Here is a 22,383-nt window from a genome sequence, read left to right on the forward strand (position 1 = left end):
GAGCCAATAATGGCAGAAATTGTGAAATATTTAGAGCTTGATGACAATGAAAGTGTTGCATATCAAAACTTATGGAAGGCAGTGGTCCTGAGAGAGGAAGTTTTAGCCTGAAATACATGGATTTAAAATCTGCGGGAGTGCACCTGGGGTCCTCCCACAGACCCAGAAGGAGAAGGGACCGACAGGGTTACCCCCGGTGTTGGGACTGCGGAATCTCGGGGAAAAGTGAGCCTGCTGCCCGCCAACCCAGCCCCGTGAAAGAGACACTCAGACACGGCAGGGATTCTGTCAGGGCAGTTCTACTTTATTGCCCTTACACTGCAAATTATATAAGCAAGCAAGTAGGGGCTTTCCATGAACTAGCCAATCAATTAAAGGATCACGTGGGCATGCATTTTGTACTAACATGTTGAGCATAGCAATCACACAGGGTTCACGAGTGCGGAAATACTGGAGGACCAATAAAACCTTTTGGAGCTATCTTGGGTTATGCCTCCCCTACTTCCCGCAGGTGCCATCTTCATCCTCCACCCATAGGCACCATGTGGCTCACAGATAATGTTTGCTCCTAAAAATGGGCCCAACAAAAATCGTGAAAGACTGGAATGGGGGAAATAGAAAATCACCATCTCATCTCTAGGATGAGAACGACAAACCACTGAAGAGAGAAATTAGAGAGGACACAAGAAGATGGAGAGCTATGCCATGCTCTTGGATTGGAAGAATTAACACTGTGAAAATGTCCATAGTACCCAAAGTGGTCTACAGATTCAATGCAATCCCCATCAAAATACCAATGACGTTTTTCTCAGAATTTCAAAAAACAATTCTATCATTCATATGGAATAACAAAAGACCACCAATAGCCAAAGCAATCATGAGCAAGAAAAGGAAATAATAAAGCTGGAGGCATAACACTACCTGACTTTAAACTATACTACAAAGCCATAGTAACCAAAATAGCATGGTACTGGCATAAAAACAGACACACAGACCAATGGAACACAATGGAGAATCCAGAAATCAACGCAACGACCTACAGCCATCTGATCTTTGACAAAGGCACAGAGACTGCACACTGGGGAAGAGACTGCCTCTTCAGTAAATGGTGCTGGGAGAACTGGACATTCACATGTAGGAGAACGAAACTAGACCCGTACCTCTCACTGTATAGCAAAATCAACTCAAAATGTATTAAAGAATAAAATATACATCCTGAAACAATAAAACTCCTTAAAGAAAACATAGGGGAAACAATCAGGGAGCAGGAGTGGGTACAGACATCATGAATAGGACCCCAAAAGCACAGTCAACTGAAGAAAAAATAAACAAATGGAATTTGATCAAACTAAAAAGCTTCTGCACAGCAAAAGAAACAATTAACAGAGAGAAAAGACAGCCAACAGAGTGGGAGAAAATATCTGCAAAATATACATCTGACAGAGGATTAATATACAGAATACACAAAGAACTCAAACAACTTCACAACAACAAACAAACAAACAAACAAAAAAACAAGTAAACCAATTAAAAAATGGACAAAGGAGCTCAATAGGCATTTCTCAAAGGAGGATGTACGAATGGCCAACAAACACAGGAAAAAATGCTCAACATCACTCAGCATTTGGGAAATGCAAATCGAAACCACTTTGGGATACCACCTCACTCCAGTGACGATGGCTAATATCCAAAAGACTGAGAATGATAAATGCTGGCGAGGTTGTGGAGAAAAAGGAATTCTCATACATTGTTGGTAGGACTGCAAAACGGTGCAACCTTTATGGAAAATGGTATGGAGGTTACTCAAACAATTACAGATAGATCTACAATATGACCCAGCTACTCCACTGCTGGGAATATACCCAGAGGAATGGAAATCATCATGTCGAAGGGTGACCTGTACTCCCGTGTTTATTGCAGCACTATTTACAATAGCCAAGAGTTGGAACCAGCCCAAATGTCCATCATCAGATGAGTGGATAAGGAAAATGTGGCATATCTACACAGTGGAATACTACTCTGCTACAAAAAAGAATGAAATACTGCCATTTACAGCAACATGGATGGACTCAGACACAATTATATTAAGTGAAATAAGCCAGGCACAGAGAGAGAAATACTACATGTCCTCACTTATTTGTGGGAGCTAATAAAAATAAATAAGTAAATAAACAAACAAACGGGGGTGGGGTGGGGAAAGAAGACACAACCATCACAACGTTTCCTTGATTTGGTTAAGACAAGTGAACAGATATGATGTTGATGGGGTGGAGGGGCGAGAGGGAGGGAGGAAAAGGAGGGATTGGTAAAGGGACACGGAAATCAACTCTATTGTATATTGATAAATTAAAATAAAATAAAACATGAAATACAACCATTCGCAGCAACATGCATGAACTTAGAGAAAATCATATTTAGTGGAATAAGCCAGGCACAGAAAGAGAAATACCTCATGTTCTCACTTATTTGTGGGAGATAATAAAAATAAATAAATAAATATACAAAGAAATAAACAGGGGGTGGGGGCGGGAATAAAGTGAATATGTATCAACAAAGCCAAAAAAAATACACTTATATTCGTCAATAATAATCATTAAAATAAGAAGCCATAGAACTAATTAGCTCTTTCCAGCATGTGAGGATCCAATGGGAAACTGAGAGTTTGCAGCCTGAAGCAGGGAGCACTCAACAAAGCCCGACCATGCGGGCACCATCACCCTGTTCTTCAGCCACCAGAACTGTGGCGTATCAATTTGTGTTGCTCATAAACCACCCGATCTATGGTATGCTGTTATCGCAGTTGGAACTAAGACACCCTCATCATACAGCCATTCTACGAACACACCTGAAGGTTTTCTCTTCTATCTCGTGCTTCTTCCTGTGTGTCAATTGCTTTTCAAGTTCTGCTGAGAATCGTGTGATATGCAGATGTTTTGGTCATGTGTGAGCACACACGCTTCTCCATAGGGTAACCAAGAGGCCTTGCATTTTATAAACCCCATGCATGTCAATGGGTCGTCTGATGTTTCAGCCGAATTTCTTCTCAAACATTTCACCTGCAGAAAGGTTTACGTACTTCCCACTCATGAATACTAAATATCAACCATATCCTTCATCCACGATTCCTACAGTTTGGCTAGGACTGTGTTTAACATCTAATGTACTGCACAGGTGGCATATGGATGTGTCGATTAAGTCGAGTGTAATAATTATTAAACAATGTGTACTTAAATCACCTCATTGTACACCTTGAATATATACAAATTTATTCGTCAGTTAAATAATTTTAATAAAATATAATAAAAATATAAAATCAAAAAGAAAAGATTTTAAATAAAATAAAAGAACATGATTATGAGATGATTTTTACCTTCTGTCCATGTTTTCCCAGAAGTTTTCAAAGCAAAATGGAAAACATACTGGTTTCTGCCCATCCCCCATAGCCCCTGATATGTTAGTTATTGCACCTCATTACTCTCATTCCCCCTGTCCTTTGTCCTCCTCGAGACACATTTGTAGGCCCTGGGAACGCGGTTGCTGTGCCCCTAGGCCTTCAGTCACAAGTTCCCACCCCACTGTGAACCCGACCACCTGTTTTCTGCACTGTTGTCCATCAACTGTGGTGCACGGCTGGAGAAAATGAGAGGTCGGCGCTGCTGGAGACTCAGGACCCCCAATCTACTGCGCTGCCTCACTCCCCTCAGTGCTTGTTCTCTCCACAACCGTCACCCCCGCGGTCCGTGATGACCCAGACACAAGCAGCTTCCAGCTCTACTACGTGTGGCCTACCTGAAAACGCTTGCAAATCAAACGTTCGGAAGCCTTGAGCAGCAGACGTGCGAGCCATGAGTGGGTATTCACCGCCGAGCCACCCAGGACACAACTGAAAGGACCCACGCTCACCGGGGGCTCACAGGTGGAGGCCACTGCTACCCAGAGCCACCAGCTACGCGCACATCCCACAGTGGCAGGGTCGGCTACATGCCTGGAGTTTTCTTCCTCCAACACACGCATCGGCCACACGTAAAATTTCCAGCTTCGTTGCCTGCACCCACGCACCGCCTGGCACTCTGGGGTCGTTGCAGTATATTCCCCATTCCTGATCCTCCCCTTCAGACACGGCCTTAGCTGCATGAGTCTGAAGCTCTTCCTTCTAGGGACAGGTTACATTCCCCTACCCCACTGATACTGAGCTTGACCGCGTGGCTACCGCTCGCTCACGGAATGGGGACAAGAGCGACAATGTGCTCATTTGATCCTAGGCCTTAAGAGGCATCACGATCACTCCTCTTGCATGTCTTCCACCATCACAAAAAGAACATGTTCAGTAGCCAGGTGACCTTCTGGTCCCAGAGGAATGGAGTAGGCCTCCGTGGAGTAGGGCCATCCTAGCGCCATGATGTTCTATGCTATGGGTGTACGGTGATTCACTTAAACATTGCTCTCCTGCTAAACACTTAGGGCTTTTATTCAAAATTCTCACACGTCCAAAGAGTGCTTGAGCAAGAATTCTTGCACATTTATGTGCCGTGCATGCATTGAGGTGGCATGGTGACGTGAGATGTCAAAGCGGGTCTTTCCCATTTTCCTGGAATTGATGACGAAAGTCCACAGCTATGAAAAGAGGTCCTCAAAATACCTCCCATTCTAAATAGTGAGGACCACCCCCATTCAGGACCAACCACGTCCCTACAGGGATTTCCAAAAGGTGCCATTTCAAAGGAGCCCATTCTACGACTTCCTCATAAAGAGGGTGGAAGTGGAGGAGTCACGTTGGGGAGGAACCACCCTTCTCCCGAAGGCGCTCCCAGTGCTGTGAAGGGTACAGGGGCAAGTACCTCAAGGGTACCGTCTGTGGGAGTCTGCAAAAAGTGGATATTGACATCTTGCTCAGGGTTAGACATTTTCAGAGCCAGCGGGCTTGCAGATCCACCCCAGGCCTCTCGGAGCAGCAAACTCAGAGGCCAGGCCTGCTGCTAGCTGAGGGCCACCTTCCCAAACAAATGGGTCACCCAAATGCTTGGTTTTTACAGCCACTGAAACTGCCTCCCCCAGAAGCTGTAGCAATTTCCATGAACCCAATGGTATTTTCCCAGATCCTCACCAACACTATATACTATAAATGGTTTTCATTTGTGTTAATCAGTGAAAAGTGATATTTGGTTGTTGCATAAGTGTGAATGATTATTTCCTCTTACTGAATTGTGTGTTTGTGCCCCTTGGCCGTTTTCTTCTTGTATTTATCTTCTGTCTGAACGCTTTGCAAGAGGTTTTGTATACACAGATGATTGATTATTTTCTTTTTATGTGTGTTGCAACCTTTGCTCCTTGTGATAGCTTGCATCTTATTTTTATTTAAGATGCACGTGACATATAGCAGTTTTATATTTTAATGTCATCAAATGCTGGTCCTTGTGTGATTGCTTCCATTTCTCAGATGCTTTGAAAGTCCTTTCCCATTTCTGGACTCCCACTCACAGATGAGAAGTTGCCAGGGCAGCTAAATCATTTGTGCTGTCCTATCACCCAGCACACTGTCGTGTGCTTGAAGCATGAGGACTTGGCCCCACAAGATACTCTCCTGAGAGCAGCTTTTACATCCTTATTTCTCAGGGTGTAGATGAGGGGATTTAGCATTGGTGTCACTGCTGCATAAAATATAGAGACAATTTTGTCCCCATCTTGGGACTTTTTGGCCTGTGGTCTCATAGAAATATATATTAGTGTCCCAAAGTAGATGGTGACCACGACCAGGTGAGAACCACATGTGGAAAAGGCCTTAAGCCTAGCCTCAGTTGGATGGATTCTTAAGACAGCCCTGAGGATACAAAGGTAAGAGATAAGGATGAAAGTTAAAGGTACTGGCATTGAAATGACAGCACATACCATCATCATAACCTCTAGGGAAATGGTGTTAGAACAGAGCAATTTGAAGATGGCTTGGACTTCACAGGAGAAGTGATTGACTGCATTATGCCCACAGAAACTGATGGGGAAGAGCAGAATGGGCACGACAGTGAGCAGGAAGGCTGTCACCCACACAACCAAAGCCATTAAAGTGCATACTCGAGAAGACATGACCAAGTTGTACCTGAGTGGATTTGAGATAGCCACGAATCGGTCGTAAGCCATAATGGCCAGAAGGAAACACTCAGCCAGTGCCAAGAAGGCTCGGATGGCAAGCTGGGCAAAACAGGAGCTGTAGGAGATGGTGGGAGAGTTCTGCAGGGAGTGCGCCATGATCAGGGGTAAAGCACTGGTGGAGAACAGGAGATCCAGTAAAGACGAGTTACCAAGGAAGAAATACATTGGGGTGTGAAGCTGAGAACTGACTCCCACCAGGAAAACGATCATGCTGTTTCCTGCCAAAGTTAGTACGTAGAGAAACATTAGTGCCCAGAAAAGAACACTCTGGGATGTGGGGTGGTTGGACAGTCCCACGAGAACGAATTCGGTCACTTTGGTGTGGTTTCCAATTTCCTGGTAATTCATTTCGTCTATCCACAGCTACAGGTGGGGAGAGAAGGCAGACGAATCAGCTCTTTGCCAGCAAGGAATTCACCGAGTATACTATCAGGTTGCTTAAAGCACAGCAGCCCTTGACACAAGCTCACCTCTGAAGTTTTCAGCCCCTAACCTGCCAGCAGCTTCAGTGACCCACACCCGTGTCTGCATCCTCTGCGGGGAAAATAAAAAAGCAGTCCTCCAGGAAAAATGACCGGGACCCCTGGATTGTGTGAACACAGTATTGGAGGAAGAGAGAACAAAGGACCCACTCAGCCTTCTGGCCAGCAAGCCTCCCATGAGCTCCTGCTCCAAACTAAATGAGGCTTGACCACGAGAAGAAACCGGCTGCCTCTTCATTCAGGAGCAGGAGAATGACAGTGTAGCGGCACAGGGAAAGGTCCTCAGGACAATATTGGCTTGTACTCAAAATCAACACTCAAGGTCCTAAGTCCCTTCCCACACTGGGGCTGAGACCAAAAGATCCACAACGCTTTCCTCCCACCTCTTCAACCAGCAGCTCGTCACTCCTCAAGGCAGAGAAGAAAGGAGAAAGGGAAGGTTGGAAAGTCAGCATCCTCTAGGACTTGTGAGAGATACAGATTCTCAGGCCCCACCCCAGACCTGCGGAGTGAGGAACTCTGGGAGTGGGGCCCACAGATCTGTTTTAACAAGCTCTGCAGGCGTCTGTAATGCATCTAAAGTTTGAGAACCACTGGTTCGAGAACAACTTGATCATTTCCTGCTGGTTTTCAGCTTTCATCCTAAAGGAGGAATGAGAGATGTAACACAGACAGCTTTTCAGATGCTTAATAATTGCAGGGTCCCTCCTAAAGAATTTCATAAAACTATTCAAACACACACACACACACAAACACACACACACACACACACACACACACACACACACACACACACACACACATTTTCAAACTGGCATCTAAAGATTTTCATCCGTTTCAATACTTGGAAAGATGTGATCTCTGTTTTCCTGTAAATATTCATAATTTAAAACCACCCCTTCCTGAATATTCCCTGGAAAGGCTCATTTACCCTCAGTAGTGTGCATACCTGGGTGTGAAGAGCAAACACAGATTTTCACGAGCCTCTGGTAGGGCTTGCTCCACAGCCAGTTCCTGGTGCAAAGGCTGCTGAGTGTGCTACAGCACAGAACGGGTTCGTCATTTGGGAAGGTGGTCACTTCTTGCTGCCGTCAGGGCCAACTCCAATGTCATGCACATGTGGTTGAGTAAGTGGACTGACCTTGCTCTTCTGCAGACTCCACCTGGAGGTCAGAGGAAAGTGGCCTACGCTGCCTCTTTGCACGCAAAACTACCCCGCGCCACTGAGGCACTGTCAACACCACCTGCAAGAGAAAGGTCTCCGCGTGCTCTTCACCGAGACTTCCATGAGTGACATGCATTTCCAAAAATGATATCCCAGCCCCACCTCCAGCCCAGAGGGTGGAAGGCGGGATTGTCAGCAAATCGCACCTGTGAGATGGGTGGAGCAGCTGACTCAAACCAGCCAAGCTTCTTCCAGCTCTGCAGCCAGGCCCCCTTCACGGAAGGAGCCCAAACACTCAGTGACGGTGCTGGACAGAATCAGACCAGAGCCCCTTCCTGCTGAGACTCTGAGCCAAGCTCTGTTTCCCCAAGGTTAAGTCGGCTTTGGGACAAACGCGGTGAGATGTTTGTAACTCTTGTCAGACGCTGACGTGTTTGCCCGACTTCAGGGACCCTTTGGACGGCCACGAAGTCTTCCCTTGCCTGCAGTGCTCACATGCCGTCTCCCTCGTGGAGGAGAGAGCTGCCGTCTCAGCTCGGCGAGGCCTTGCCCTCACTCAGAGGCCCGCGGGCCCAGCACTAGGGAGGTGAGGAGCTCGATAGAAGAGATTAAAACAGCATTAAGGACCTAAGAACTGTGCACAGCAACAACCCATGAATTATTTCCTGATGCCTTCTTCAGAGACTGGGGGCTGAACAGCAATTGGCTTCTGCTTCTGAAAAGCAGGCCGTAGAGTGGAAAGTGAACACGTGGGCAGAGATGAGGATTTCTTCTTTCCCAGGAGTGGAGGCTAAATTTTACTCCTTTTCCATAAATACCGACGTTTCCTAGCTACTTGATCCCCAGTTTCTGAGATCCACCAGGGATAGGTGCAGAGGGCATCTCCGGAAGCACAAGATTGCCAAAGATTGCAGAGGCCTGAGCTTTGCCAAGAAAGCCGCCTGAATCTGGGTTATCTGATAGCCCTGCACTGTTACCCCATTGCCCATGACTCCGGGATGCAGTGAAGCCAGGATGGGTAATATACAAGCCCAGTCCTCTTGCTAGGGACGCACAAGGGTCAGCTCTACCCGGAACGACTCCAGCTAGACTCACACTCTAGGAAGAGTCATGTGGCTTGCAAGGTGGCTCCGGAAAGTAATTCCGACTTTCCAGTCTGCGTTTGGGTTGAGTAGGGGAGAGCTGCCTTGGGGGTTAGCTCTGCGGGCCTTATGAAGCCGACAGAGACTGAGGAAATCCAGAAGGATCTTGGCAAGAGAGCCTCAGGGGAAACAATTAGAGGTGTGCACCAACCATATATATCACTGAGGCTGTGAGTGGCCTCTGTGGGCAGCCACACTTGTAAACATGGAGCAAACACACTTACTCCTTGAGCCGGAGAATTACAGCAAGTAAGTTCATGCTACCGCCCCACAGCCCAACGCACGGGCTTCTGCCTTTTCTATACCAGGCTCTGTGCTGGCTGCTGCCAGGGAGGCAAAGGTCAGCAGGAGTGCACAGACTAATAGGAGAACGAAGACACATATCTGAAGCAGACATTAAGAATTCAGCTTTAGAACTAAGTCTGTTTACAACGCTTAGAATTAGAATTTAGCTGCTTAGAAGGAAAACTGAGGGCGAGACTTGACCGAGGATGAACTTGACCTGGAGCCAGACAGATCTCCAGAGGTCTAAGCTCAACTCCACCCTTTCCTGGCTGTGTAATTTTGGGTGAGCTATGACACTTAACCTCTCTCAGCTTTAGATTTGTTTTCTCTTCGACATGGAGCGAATAATAGCAGCTACCTCACTTCATGGTTTGGAGGAGGAACTGAGAGAATATACGTATAACTAGTCTGTAAGTGCAGGCGTCCATGCGGGAAAAACCCCAACACTCCCCTACTCCCGTGAGTGCGGGCTCACCCTGTGGGTCCCAGGACATGAGGATCAGAGCACGGTGGTCCTGTATCAGCACTTCCTGGGGGTTATCAGTCTAGGCCAGTAGGGCTTCTTCGTCTCCCCTTAAGTGCAGTCCCACCATGTTTCCCATGGACGTTGGATGTAATTCAGTGAAATAAGTCCTGGGAAATATCAATTAAATAATAGCTAACGTGATCACGAAAATTTTAGTGTTGAAGAAGAAATAGGAAGGCTGATCAATGAAACAGAATTAAGAATCCAGAAGTAGATTTTTTAAATTCATATTGAAATTTAGTGTCTGATAAGGGAGAAATTTAACATTTGTTAAATTTGATAAAGACAACATTCAATAAATGGTGTTGTGGACAACTGGCTATCATGAAAACATGCACCACACGAAAGTGGATCCCCACCTTACTCTTTTCACCAAAATCAGTCTCAGGGGATCAAAGAGTAAACGTAGACAAACGAAACACTAAAACACCTAGAAAGACACACGGGTGGATATTTTCATCTTCCGGAGTGCTGAAACCATTTCTGAGCGCAGGATGTGAGGCTAGAAGCACTGCCGTGCTGTTGATGATGGTGTGCATTGGAGCAGCATCTTTGGAGGGCAAGTTTGCTGCACTTTAAAGTGTGCACTCCGGGGGAGTAATTGCAGTTGCAGGTGGTGGGCACGCTAATAGCACTGATCTGCTCGCCGCATCGTGGGCACAGCTGCTGACGGTCAGCTCTGTGCCACATGAATATGCATAATCAATAAAAGTTTTTCAGATTAAAAAACAAAAAAACAAAATGTGCACACCGAGCTCACAAATGGGACGGGAGGAAAGATCCAGATGTCCAGAGAATCTGCTCTGGCCAGAGGAGAAAGTACTGAAGGAAAGGAAAAGACAGGCAGACATGCTAAACAGCGATTTCTGCATCTCAATTGAGAGGCTTCCTGTTATCTCACCCTGTGGGCTGCAGAGACAGCAAGTCCTGACTGTGGAACAGCCCAAGCCTCAGGGAACCTGAAGCCATGTTAGCAAAAGTTGGCTTCTCTCCCAAACCCCTACTCAGTGTCTGTCCCGTTGGGAAATCCTTTCCTGGACATAAATGCTCACGTCTGGGAGACACCGTCCTTCACCCCCAAGGCCATATGAGCACCTTTTGCCTTCTTTATTCATTCATTCAATGAATATTTATTTAGCATCTATGGAGTGCCAGGCACCTTGCCAGGCTCTAGGGGCCCATCTGTCACCACTCAATAAATGCTCATTCTACAACAGAGAGCTCATAGGCTGAAGAGGATGTGCAGAAAGACTGAGACTGAGTGGAAGGATGACGTTATATGTTTGCAGGTCAACTTCGGGTAGGTCATTTCCTTATTCTCAGGCTGGTTTTCCATGCCGTGTCATTCCTTTGTTGTTTTTCCATTTAGTGGCCTGGGTTGTGACTGGGGATAAGGGCATGGTGACACTGAGGCAGCTTTTACCACTCAGACCACACCACAGGGGGAAGGCGCAGAAAGGAGCTAGACAGACCGGGGTCTCCATTGACTACTGCATCTTGAGATGGATGTCATGTACTTCACGTGGACTGGCTGACATCCATTTGCCAGCATCTCCTCCCATTTGTCTCCTTGGCAAGCACTGCATGGAGACCACATTCAGAAGGCCCTTCTGGCTGTCTCTTAGTGGATATTTGAGACACAGAGAGAGTCCCGGGAATGTTGTATTACAGGAGGATTTTCAAGTTACCCCACACCTGGACTGGAAGCTGTTGGCCATCTTTGCAGCCCTTGCAACAGAAGGTGCAGATGAAACGTCTTCAGAGCAAAGGAAGAGCAAAGCACATCCACAGGGATGAAAGACAGGGAAGGGGGCAGTCCTGATGGTGTCTGAGTCTCTGGTTCCACTTTGCTCCTATCTGAGTTTCTGGGAGACAACTACCCCACCCCCACCCCCATCCCCTACCCCCAACCTGGTACTCATATAACAAGTTCCCATGGTTTCCTGGGCTACTTGGAATTGGTTTCTGCTACTTTGGGGTTTTTGTTATTTTACTTCTCAAAATACATTGTACTTGATTTTCATGCCCCTTTACCCGTTTCTCTCCACCCCTCTCCCGTCCCCGCTGTCGTAAGTGTGCACTTGACTTAAATAGTTCAAGGAATTTTTGTGGTTATTCCGTCCGGTTTCTGCTACTTTTGACCAATAGAACCCTAATGGTAGATCTGCTTGCTCATCTTACAGAAGAAGCTCCGTGTCTACCTGTACTGGGAGTTAAGAGGGCTCCATCAGACACTCTGTGCTCCAATCTTCCAGGCGGGATGAAGAGAGACAGAAAAAGTTTAGACTGTCTGGGGTCAACTTTGCCAACTGAGAGATCTGGTTAACTGTGAAGAGCCCAAGATGATGGCAGCAGAGAGGTTCTTTTTCTGTCTTGGGGTGGCAGCAGTGCCCCCTGACCTCTAGCTGGCACATTTTCCCTCAGAGAGCCAGTCCATGGCAGTGCCCAGCTCTTTCCCTGGAGTCTCAGCACCTAAGGGAAGAAAGCAAGGGGGCACCTGCCTGGTGAGCCTAAAACTCTGACACGTACCTACCTTCAGGCAATTCTGACTTTGCAATTCTTTGTGGTCACCCCAAATACTAGAAAATGAAATTAACCTGCCAGTCTGTAGCTACCCTTTTCAACACACAGAGAACCTGTAATTACTGAACTCAAGTGAGAAAAGAACGGCCAACCAGATTGCTTCGTCACGTTTTCACCCAACACATGAGACGGTTCCACTGAGCAGAGCTCAGTGTCCAGGTACGGGGGTGTCTGTGGCCTCCTCCCCACGGGCAATGTGGTGAAGGGGGTGGGGCAGAGTTCACCGTGGGGCAGAAGTGCCAGCTAAGAAACCAAAGAAGTCCTGAGGCCCCAATCAGGACTTTCCCTTTCAAAGAGTCCAGATAGTTAATAGGATGCACACAAACATCCACGCCGGCCCTACAGCCACCGAACTTAGGAGACAAGCCAACGTCCAGGCCCAGCACCATGATGTTCCCAGAACTCGGTTCTGTGTTGCCCCCAATCCTATCAGAGTCCATGGTCTCTAACTGGGATCTAACTGGTATCCAACTGGAGCCAGATGCAGAAAACCGGGATAATTTTGAGAGTGGCGGTCCCCGAGCTGTCACTGCTGAGAGAGCCCCGCAGTCACCATGGCTGCTCTCTCCGTTCCAACAGAAGAGCTTCTGTTTTCGAAACTGTGGCCAAGAGCAGAGGGGGCCAGAGGGCAGGAAAGAGGAAGAGAAAAGTGGAGCGGCTAGAAAACTGCCACACGCCCACCCTGGTGTCGGCAGCCCCTCTGGTGGCGGAGGCAGAGGCAGAAACGGCTGGAATGATTCAGAGGAGATTGCGAGTGATCCTAAGCTCCAGCAGAGTTGTCTGGGGTCCTGTTTTCTGCTTTGGGGTGTGGGCCTTGTCCCTGCCACCGCCTAGAGCCCATCACCCAGCACTGTGCTGGCCCTGCAAGGGACGGTCACTTGTCATATGGCAGCCGGTCTCGCTTTCAGCAGGATCTTCTTTCTGTCTCAGTCTCTCTCTTTCTCTCTTTATTTCCTTTCCTTTCCTTCCTTCCTTCCTTCCTTCCTTCCTTCCTTCCTTCCTTCCTTCCTTCCTTCCTTCCTTCCTTCCTTCCTTCCTTCCTTCCTTCCTTTCCCTCCTTCCTTCCTTCCTTCTTTCCTTCCTTTCCCTCCTTCCTTTCCTTCCTTCTTTCATTCCTTCCTTCCTTCCTTCAATCCTTCCTTCCTCCTTCCTTCCTTTCGTTCCTTCCTTCCTTTCTTCCTTTCCTTCCTTCCTTCCTTCCTTCCTTCCTTCCTTCCTTCCTTCCTTCCTTCCTTCCTTCCTTCCTTCCTTCCTTCCTCCCTTCCATTTCTGTGTATCTATCCATCGTTCTTTCCTTTTCTGTTTTTCTTCATTGTCTTTTTTCTTTCTTTGTTTCTGTGTGTCTTCCTGCCTGTCTTTTTTCTCTCTCTTTGCCTTTCTTTCTTTAAAAAAGGAAAAAGAAAAGAAAAAGAATGTAACTTCCAGGATGTGGCAATGGCTTTGACCTTGGCGCTGGTATTCCTAGAAAGGGCAAGGGCATCTGGGAGGCTTTTCTGAACAATAGGACCTGGCGTCTGCAACTGGTAGGTGAGGCAGCTTTATGAATGCAGGTGACACATGAATATAGGAATGCATGGGACGACGGAGCTTACTGGTCTGCACGGAAGCAACTGTGGCCCTACTCTACCGAGATGTGGACCGTGGTACAGGGTGGACACTGGGCTACACCTAGATCAGGAGTTGTCAGGGTGTGGATATGCTGGCCTTGGGGAGACGTAGGCATGAGACAGGAGGTTAGGTCAGCTGAGGAGCAGCATTCTCAAGGTTCCATAGCTCTTATTCCCCAGGTCACTCAGAGAAGGAAGCCACTTCGATGACTCTGATTTTGCATATTAACAAGGGAGGCCCTGAGAGCCTCCTAGTTGTTACAAAGAACCAGGGAATCTCAGTGGGGGGTGTGGGCGGGTGTCGGTTCCAATGCCCCAATCTCAGGCTCCATTGCCCACTTTGAGCTTCTCTCTAGCAAGGACTGGTCCCTGGATTCGACCCCAGCCAAACCTGTATGTTATCTGCCTCTCAAATCAGCCTGAGGCTGATTCACGTAATGGTAATGAATTCTACAATGGGGACTGCAGATTTAGCAGATCTGACTGAAATAACATTGTCAGGACCTAAACTGTATCCAAGGTTTGCGAACGAAACACAAGTCATCGGGATTGGGATTTGGGTCCAGCTGTGTGACCTGGGGAAGGCACGCCCCTCAGTGCAGGGATCCCAGTACGGCCTCCTTCCTGACCTCTCCTAGGACTTTCTCAGTCCTGCCTTCACTGCTACTTAACGCAAGTCACAGGCCGTGGCAACTCCTCTAAGGACACTCCCTTCCTAACAACCATCAGCTATACTTCCGAGGGCTGCTCCCTGTGGTCCAAACAGGCTGGAAAGACACCATCTGGGTCCTGGGAAGTGGTGCTGCCAGGTCCAGGCCCCGTGGCCCTGCCCCTGCTGCCCTGAGGATGGGCTGTTCATCGCTCTTGGGTTCTCATCAACAGCAGACGGTACCAGAACAATCTCCCACAGGGCTGCTGCCTGCATTTCTCCTTCAGCTACTGGATCTGCCCCTTCCAGGTAACCCTGGGCCTCTTCTCCATGGGTGCTCAGGGACATAAGAAACGAGCAGGGAAGAACACGCTGGCAGTCTCCACAGCCTGGCAGCTGCTCTGTGCTGTACCCCAGGATGTGCTTTGTACCATGGAACGTAAGAAGGAAACACAGGAAGCCACTTCAGCATCGAAGTCATAAAAGACTGATTACATGACAGTGCATTTTGGTCACATTTTATTTATGTTTCTTTCTGTGTGTATGTGTCTGAGCATGCGTATATGCGTGAGCGGGCAAGAGTGTACCTCAGAAAGTTCGTGGAAAGGTTTGCATTGTATTTTAATTCTACTTTTCCACAGACTTTTTGAAGAACCTCATACATGTGTGAGTGTGAGCACACGTATGCATGTGTGTGAGCGTGTGTGCGTGTGTGAGTGCATGTCCTTGTGGGTGTGTGCGTGTGCCTGTGTGTGAGTGTGTGTCCATGTGTGCGAGTGCGTGTCCATGTGTGTGAGTGCATGTCCATGTGTGTGCACGTGTCCATGTGTGTGCACGCATGTGCCTGTGTGAGCATGTGTGTGTGTGTGAGTGCATGTCCATGTGTGTGCACGTGTGTGCCTGTGTGTGAGTGCGTGTCCATGTGTGTGAGTGCATGTCCATGTGTGTCCACGTCTCCATGTGTGCGTGCGTGTGCCTGTGTGTGAGTGTGTGTCCATGAATGTGCACGTGTCCATGTCTGTGAGTGTTTGTCCATGTGTGTGCGTGTGTGCGTGCGTGCATGCCCATGTGTGTGCACGTGTCCATGTGTGTGCACGCTTGTGCCTGTGTGTGCACGTGTCCATGTGTGTGCATGTGTGCATGTGTGTGAGCGCCTGTGTGTGAGCGCATGTGTGTGTATGTGAGCGCGTGAATCTGAGTTTCTATGCACAGGACAAAGTGGGGAGCAAACGCCCCTCACTGCTATGAATGGTTCTCCGGGGAGTGCAGAGAAGGACTGAGGGAGCAGAAACTTTCACTCCGACTGTCACTTTTGAAGTGTTTGGATCGTGTGTGACTTCTACTCTTGCTTCCGTGTTTTCTGTATTTTCAAGGTTTAAGGACCAAATAAACAAAGCGATCCCCACATTTCTGCAGCATTCTCATGGGGGGACAGAGTGCAAGTGTCCGAGGAAGACAAACACGAGCCCAGCAAGCACGTTCTCACCCACAGACAGAATTTTCAAGGGAGAGCACAAGGGGCTCGTGGGAAGGCTGAGCACGGAGGGTGGGAAGATGGGCTGGGTCACGGGAGGGGTTGAGCGCCAGCTGTGTGGCCTCTGTCTGAAGGGAAACTGGCCACCCTGCTCTCTGCCAGTCCTGCCAGCCGTGGCTCACATGACCAAAGGTGGGGGAGATGGCAGAGGGGAAAGCCCGGGTTTGGGCTCCGTCAGGACAGGGGGCTTCAGGCAGGGGCTTACTGTGATTTCTGGGGAGAGGCCAGGGGTGGGGACAGGAGCAGGGCACGGGCCACCCAGGGAAGAAGACTTTGTGACCATCTGCTCTGACGTGAGGAGTGGGCACGTCGCCCCTAGGGACCTGCTCAGCTCAAAGACTCCCGGTGTCTGTTAGGTACGTGACACTTAGTGCAACTTGCAACCAGAGCTGTCTTCAGACTGGGTTTTCTGGTTTCACCGAACGCGCTTTGAGCCTCAGTGGTCCCCATAGAATTGGCAGGTCGCTAAGCAGCGAGCCCCTTTAAGGGGCAACTGGGCTTCCACAGGGCCGTGAACGCCTGTTGACTATTGATTTGCTTCATCTGCAGGATCTTTAGAAACTTTCTCCTCGTCTCCACTGCTGTGATGGAGGGATGCACGGGAAGAACCTGGAGGCTCATCGCAGGGTTGCTCCTTGTAACTCGGGTGCTGCCGAGGGAAGGAAGAAGCAACGCGTCCCCCGGAGTCTGGGAAGCTGACCAGCCGACGGCGTGGACGGCCGGCGCTCGACCCCGCGGCCCTGAGAAAACGTCCTCCCCGACTGTCCTGACTGTCCTAACTGTCCCGTTCGCGCCGACCCTGTGAGCCGCCCACCCCTGTGCCCCCTGCTTTGCTCACTCGAGGCCCGCACACTGCTGGCTGCAGAGGATGCACAAATGAGCCACGAGCCCTCATGCGTCCTCTAACTGCGCCAGCCACTGTGGAAGGGGCTGAGGGCAGACGCTTTTCGTCCCCGTGGAGCTCATAGGCTGTTGGGGGACACGGAGAATAAGCCAAGAATTACAGCCTCGGTGGTGCATAATATGACTGCTGAAGCCCAGGGAGCTGTGGGGACACTGGAAAATGGCTAGCCCACCTAGGGCGTCAGGGGAGGGGTCTGGAAAGGGGTGGCACAAAGGCCGGGCCTCCCTGCAGCTGAGGCGTGCAGGCACAGGAGGGGCAGCAGCTCGTGCCGGATCTGCCCCCTTCCTCTCCAGCACCCGCTTCACAGCCCTCGGCTGCAGGTAGCAACGTTGCAAGTGCCTGAGATGAACTGGCCAGAGCTCACGCCCTGCAGGAATTCCCTAGAGCAGCAGTGATCCTGCAGACCCCGTCTCCATCAAACTCCAGACCCCCACCGCAGACAACGCTGCAAGCGCAGGACGGCTCTGGCAGGAGGGTTGTCTTCAGGGCCTGTGAAAATCAACTGCACGTTTACAACTCGCTCGTCTTGGTTCGTTTCTGTAAGAGCACAGCCGGGGAACTAAAGCAGCATCTCACCAGCCGTTCTTTGTTCTCAGTGAACAGAGGGCGGAATTCAGGAGGCTAATCGGATGGAGGTGAGGGCTGAGCCTGGGGAAGGAGCTGGCAGGGCCTGGTGAGCCGGGTGCGCTCCCGTCCGTGCATGGAAAGGGCTCCAGGGTTTCCTGTGACTTGGACAATTGCTAGAAAGCTGTCCTTTCCAGCCAGCAGTCCTGCGGCAGAGAACACAGGATGGACACGTGCTGGAAAAACCACACCCTAGGCTCTGAGTTTATCATCTTGGGCTTTGGAGACCTGGCCCAGCTGCAAATCCCCCTTTTTGGACTCTTTCTAATCCTGCATCTTGTCACCCTAGCGGGGCACATGACTATTGTGCTCGTCACCCTCACGGACTCCTGTCTCCAGACCCCCATGTATTTCTTCCTTCGAAACCTGTCCACCATTGAAACTGGCTATGTACTGTTCATTGTCCCCAACATGCTGGTCAACTTCCTGTCCGGGAACCAGCGGATGCCCTTCCTGGGCTGTGCCCTGCAGATGCACCTCTTCGTCCCCCTGGGTGGGGCAGAGTGTTTCCTCCTGGCAGCCATGGCCTATGACCGCTTCGTGGCCGTCTGCCACCCGCTGCGCTACACACTCATCATCACCAGGGCCCTGTGCCTGCACATGCTGTCTCTGGCATGTGCCGGTGGCTTTGCCCTCTCACTCACCCTCACCATGCTAATATTCCTCTGGCCCTTCTGCCAGTCCCGTGAGGTCGACCATTTCTTCTGCAACATCCCTGCGGTGCTTTTCCTGGCCTGCGCAGACACGCGAGCCAACGAGATGGCAGTCTTCCTCGTCTGCACGCTCGTCCTGATGCTCCCGTCCGTGCTCATCCTGCTGTCCTACGGATTCATTATTAGCGCCGTCCTCAGCATCCACTCTGCTGAGGGCAGGAGCAAAGACTTCTCCACCTGTGCTGGACACCTGCTAGTCTCTCTCCTGCACTATGGCTGTGCGATATTCATCTACATTCGCCCCAAGTCATGCTACACCCTGGGACAGGACAAAATCGTGTCCTTGATCTACACCAACATCACCCCCATGCTCTACCCTGTGATCTACAGCCTGAGGAACAAGGAAGTCAAGGGAGCCCTCAGGAGCCTCCTGAGACTGAAGAGCAGCAGCAGGTGACCCCTGCACCAGGTGACCTCGGCCCCAGGTGACCCTGGCTCTAGGTGACGGGGAAGGCAAGGTGCGGCCACCAGGACTATCCCGGCCCCCTTCAAGAGCCCCGTCAGTCCTCAGATCATGCACCCTGCGGCCCGTCCTCCCCTTGAGTGCTTGGCCATGGTTCTCAGCACACCAGAACTCACTGCCCCCTTTTCTGTGGTCAGACAGAAGGGAAGAATCCTGAGGTTTTCTGAGACAGGGCAGTTCTGCAGTGTCCAACCCCTCAGGGGCAATTCCAAGACCACCTGGAGTACTGTCAGCCATGTGGACAGGCAGAAGGACGTGACATGACCCGAACAAAACGTGAAGCCAGCCACCTCTCTGGCCAAAACACCAGCAGGGACAGAAATACAAGGAGCTCCCAGATCCAAACTAGGTAAAGTTTGGATGCAAAGGCTGAGCCGGCCCCAACACGGAATTCCTGCATCGCGAGAAAGTGACCTGGAGGTCAGCCGAGATGCAACTGTGCACACCGAAGTGGTAGCATTAGCGTTAGCAGCGGCAGCACTGAAGGGCCTGTGACCTGCCCACACCACACTGCACCCTGCACACGCTCACCATCCTCACTGAGGCGTTTCAGGATCTGCCCCGTTCCTAAGCTTCCGGGCCAGCTCACGCCTCCCCGTCCTTTGAATCCCGCTTACAGGCCACTTGCTCCCGAAGTCCGTGCGGACGGCCCTTCGCGGACACGCCAGGCGGGGAGGTGCCCCTCCTCCACGGCTCCATGTGCGTGCGCTTCATCCACTACCCCCAACTGGCCTGGAGCCTCCTTAAAGGCAAGAACTGTCATGACTCTCTGTCACCCCAGCACCTGGCACATAACAGGTGCTCAACAAATGGTAACTGACCTGAACTGTGAACCCCCATTGGCTCTGGCACAGAGATACCTTTGGATCCCAGCTGCTGATGCACTGAAAACTTTCAATATCCTCCTGGGCCGAGACCTCTGTGATTCGGGGACGAAGGTCGGGTGTAGTGATCTCAAGAAAGTGTTTGCTCACCCCACTCCCACCCCACAGGCTGGATAATTGCCAGGGAGCCCTGTGGTCCACTCCACCATAGCACTTAGCAGGAAATATTTCTTGAATGAACGTGTGAATGAATGAATGAGGGCCTCGTGTGTACCAGACACTGGGCTTAGCCCAGAAAAGCTTAAGACAAGGTCCCTGCCTTCAAGAAGCTCACAAATTAGCCCGGGCCATTAGGCACTAAAACAATGCTTACTTGCTAGTCATTCCTAGGAAGGGCTGAATCATCCCCAGCACCAAACCTAGGAGCACCCACACACTATTGAAAGGGTCAAGAAGGAGGGAGCCGAGGGCCCCGACAGACCCTCCACTGAGCAACTAAACCGACACCAAGACCACCTCCCTCTGGACTTCGTGTTCAATCAATGACACATTTCCTTATGATGTGAACCCAAAAAGCATTCCTAAATGAGGCATAAAAAACAAAAACAAAAACGTAAGCGTTAGCTACTTCCAGGCTTGCCCGCTCCCCTCAGTTCACTGCTCCTAGCACGTCCCTCATTGTGCCTCGGCGAGGACCCCGCCCTCGGAGCCACCAGAGGGGCGCTCCTAGATAGGAGCGGCCAATCTTGGAGGGTAGGAACCATGTGGGCCCTTTATCCTAGTGCCCAGCCCTGCCTGCTCTCTGGTCACTGACAAGGCCACGGCAAGTCACTGAAAGAAGAGGACAGCTATGGAAAAGAATCCATGACACGCTCCACCCGGGAGCTCACAAACCAGTGTGGGAGACAGACCAGCAAATTCCTGGAGACAGCCCAGTGCTATCAATGCTATGCCCAAACATAGGCCCAGGTGCTATCACCTGGGGCAATACTGTCCCACACATGCTGGGATTGTGGGGAGGGTTGCATGGGATGATTCATGCAGAGTGACACATGGCCCAGAGCCAAGCACGCAGGTGCCAAACTAGTGGCAGTGGGGATTGGCCGAAGTTCAGGGCAGCACCGAGCCCTTCCACGTTGCCCTCCCCCGTCATGCTGCACTTGCCCACAGGGCTGGACAATGCTGCAACCCGGTCGGCGGCAAGGGGGACACCAAGCCCTTGTAGCTTGCAGTTAGCACCCATTTATTGGAGCAAGCTTAGGCGGGTGCCTCTTCTTCTTCCACCTTGAGAAACATTACCTCCCACTGCTGACATCCGTAAATCCTCCCCTACTTTCAAAATAAACTAGCAAAATGCTGACAGCTGTTGAATCTGGATGAAGGGTACCTTTGTTTTTCAATATTATTCTTACTGTTGTGTAGATACGTAATTTCCACAATAAAATATTTTAAAGATTAAAGACTACTGATTGGTCCCCCTTGCCCAGGCAGCCCCCTCCTTAGAAGGCCATCTCCTATATCCCCTATCGCGTGGGCACGGGCACAAGCACACACACATGCACACACACGCACACATGCACGCACGCACATGCGGCCTTTGGGGAAGCACAGACACCGGGTCAGGCCACTCCCAGGCAGTGGGTGGGTGTCTGGCAGCACAGGGGACCCAAGGGAGGGAGGAAGGTCACTTCCCAGTCATGGGTGGGGCGCAGATCATGCCAAGGCCGTGAGAAGGGCATGGACACCATCTGGAGGGCCGTCAATGGCAGGCGCCCTGCCTGGTCAGCGGGCAGTGCCTTGAGGATCAGCTGAGCTGCTCAGAGCAGGGCAGCCTCTCCATTCCCAGACAGGTAAGTCCTGGCCCCGCGTGACTGCCATTCACTGTCCCCAAGTGGCAGCGGGGAGGGTAGGACGGGGTGTTCAGAGAAGACCAAGGTCGAAAGGCCAACTAGGGCTTCCCACCAGGCCCCCACCCCGAGAGTCCGGGGTCCAGCACAGGAGCCCTCTGGAGGCCGGTGGCCCTCCGTGACCTGCATGCGGTGACACAAGGGCAGTCCCACCAGCCCTGGTAGGTAGGGCTGGGCTCTTCCCCGGTCCATATTAGGCCGGCCTATGCCGTCCCGATCCCCCTACTGAAAGACAGAGGGCCTCACTCAGGCCCAATCTCTAGGGAAGGGGCCCAGGAATCTGTACAGACCAGGGAGAGGCTGTTCTTGTCAGACGGGTGAGAGATGATGCCAGCCTGGCCTAGGGTGGCCTAGGGAGCATGGACAAGACATATCGAAGGGAATCGATTGGTGGAAGGTGAGATGAAAGCAGGGGGCCTGTGGAAATGCCTGTCACCAAGACAGAGAACAAAGGAGAGGAAAACACTTGGAGAGTGGGGGAGAGAGATCGGTTGAGAGCTGGTTGGGTGTCAGGTGACTACAGAGCATCCAAGTTCATGTGGCTGTAGTGATCTGAAGCCCAGGAATTCAAGAAAGATGTTGAGCATGTCTTACTTAGCAATCAACTTCCTCGAATGTATACACCTTGGCCCTGTCACCTGTGAGGCTTCATCATCAAAGACTATGCCTAATGGGTCCTAAAATGTATTTAATACATTCCCAGCAAGTCCTCTCTGATTCAGAAACACAAAGGCTTTGACTGCCAGAGCGCTTGCCGGGACTGGTGCTCTGGGGTTATTTGCTGAGCAGCCCCGTCTATGTGCGTAGTTTTTGTGTTCGCGCGCACTTGTG

At 50.4% G+C, this 22,383-nt stretch overlaps 2 protein-coding genes across 2 annotated transcripts; one reads left to right on the forward strand and one right to left on the reverse strand.

The window, feature by feature from the left end:
* Positions 1-3,700: 3,700 nt before the first annotated feature.
* Positions 3,701-12,767, reverse strand: LOC134368652 (olfactory receptor 13H1-like). The gene is made up of 3 exons (XM_063085069.1): positions 12,654-12,767; positions 5,536-6,507; positions 3,701-3,883 (listed from the first exon to the last, which is right to left on the reverse strand). Exons 1-3 carry the CDS (start codon positions 12,765-12,767, stop codon positions 3,701-3,703), a joined length of 1,269 nt encoding a protein of 422 aa, XP_062941139.1.
* A 5,043-nt stretch (positions 12,768-17,810) lies between these two features.
* LOC134368653 (olfactory receptor 10Q1-like) lies at positions 17,811-18,755 on the forward strand. Its single transcript, XM_063085070.1, has one exon. It carries the CDS (start codon positions 17,811-17,813, stop codon positions 18,753-18,755), a length of 945 nt encoding a protein of 314 aa, XP_062941140.1.
* The last annotated feature ends 3,628 nt before the right edge of the window (positions 18,756-22,383 follow it).

The sequence above is a fragment of the Cynocephalus volans genome, chromosome X (assembly GCF_027409185.1).
Source record: "Cynocephalus volans isolate mCynVol1 chromosome X, mCynVol1.pri, whole genome shotgun sequence".
NCBI classification, from domain to species: Eukaryota; Metazoa; Chordata; class Mammalia; order Dermoptera; family Cynocephalidae; genus Cynocephalus; species Cynocephalus volans.

Bases quoted from the DNA above. Each gene is read 5' to 3' on its own strand.
- LOC134368653 (XM_063085070.1), top strand. From the start codon at position 17,811: ATGGACACGTGCTGGAAAAACCACACCCTAGGCTCTGAGTTTATCATC.
- LOC134368652 (XM_063085069.1), bottom strand. From the start codon at position 12,767: ATGGACTCTGATAGGATTGGGGGCAACACAGAACCGAGTTCTGGGAAC. The intron at 6,508-12,653 runs GTTTGTGTGCAT...CCCCACCTGTAG, and splicing joins GCTGTAGGGCCGGCGTGGAT to CTGTGGATAGACGAAATGAA. The intron at 3,884-5,535 runs GTGTGCTGGGTG...GGGTCCTTTCAG, and splicing joins CATGCTTCAAGCACACGACA to TTGTGTCCTGGGTGGCTCGG.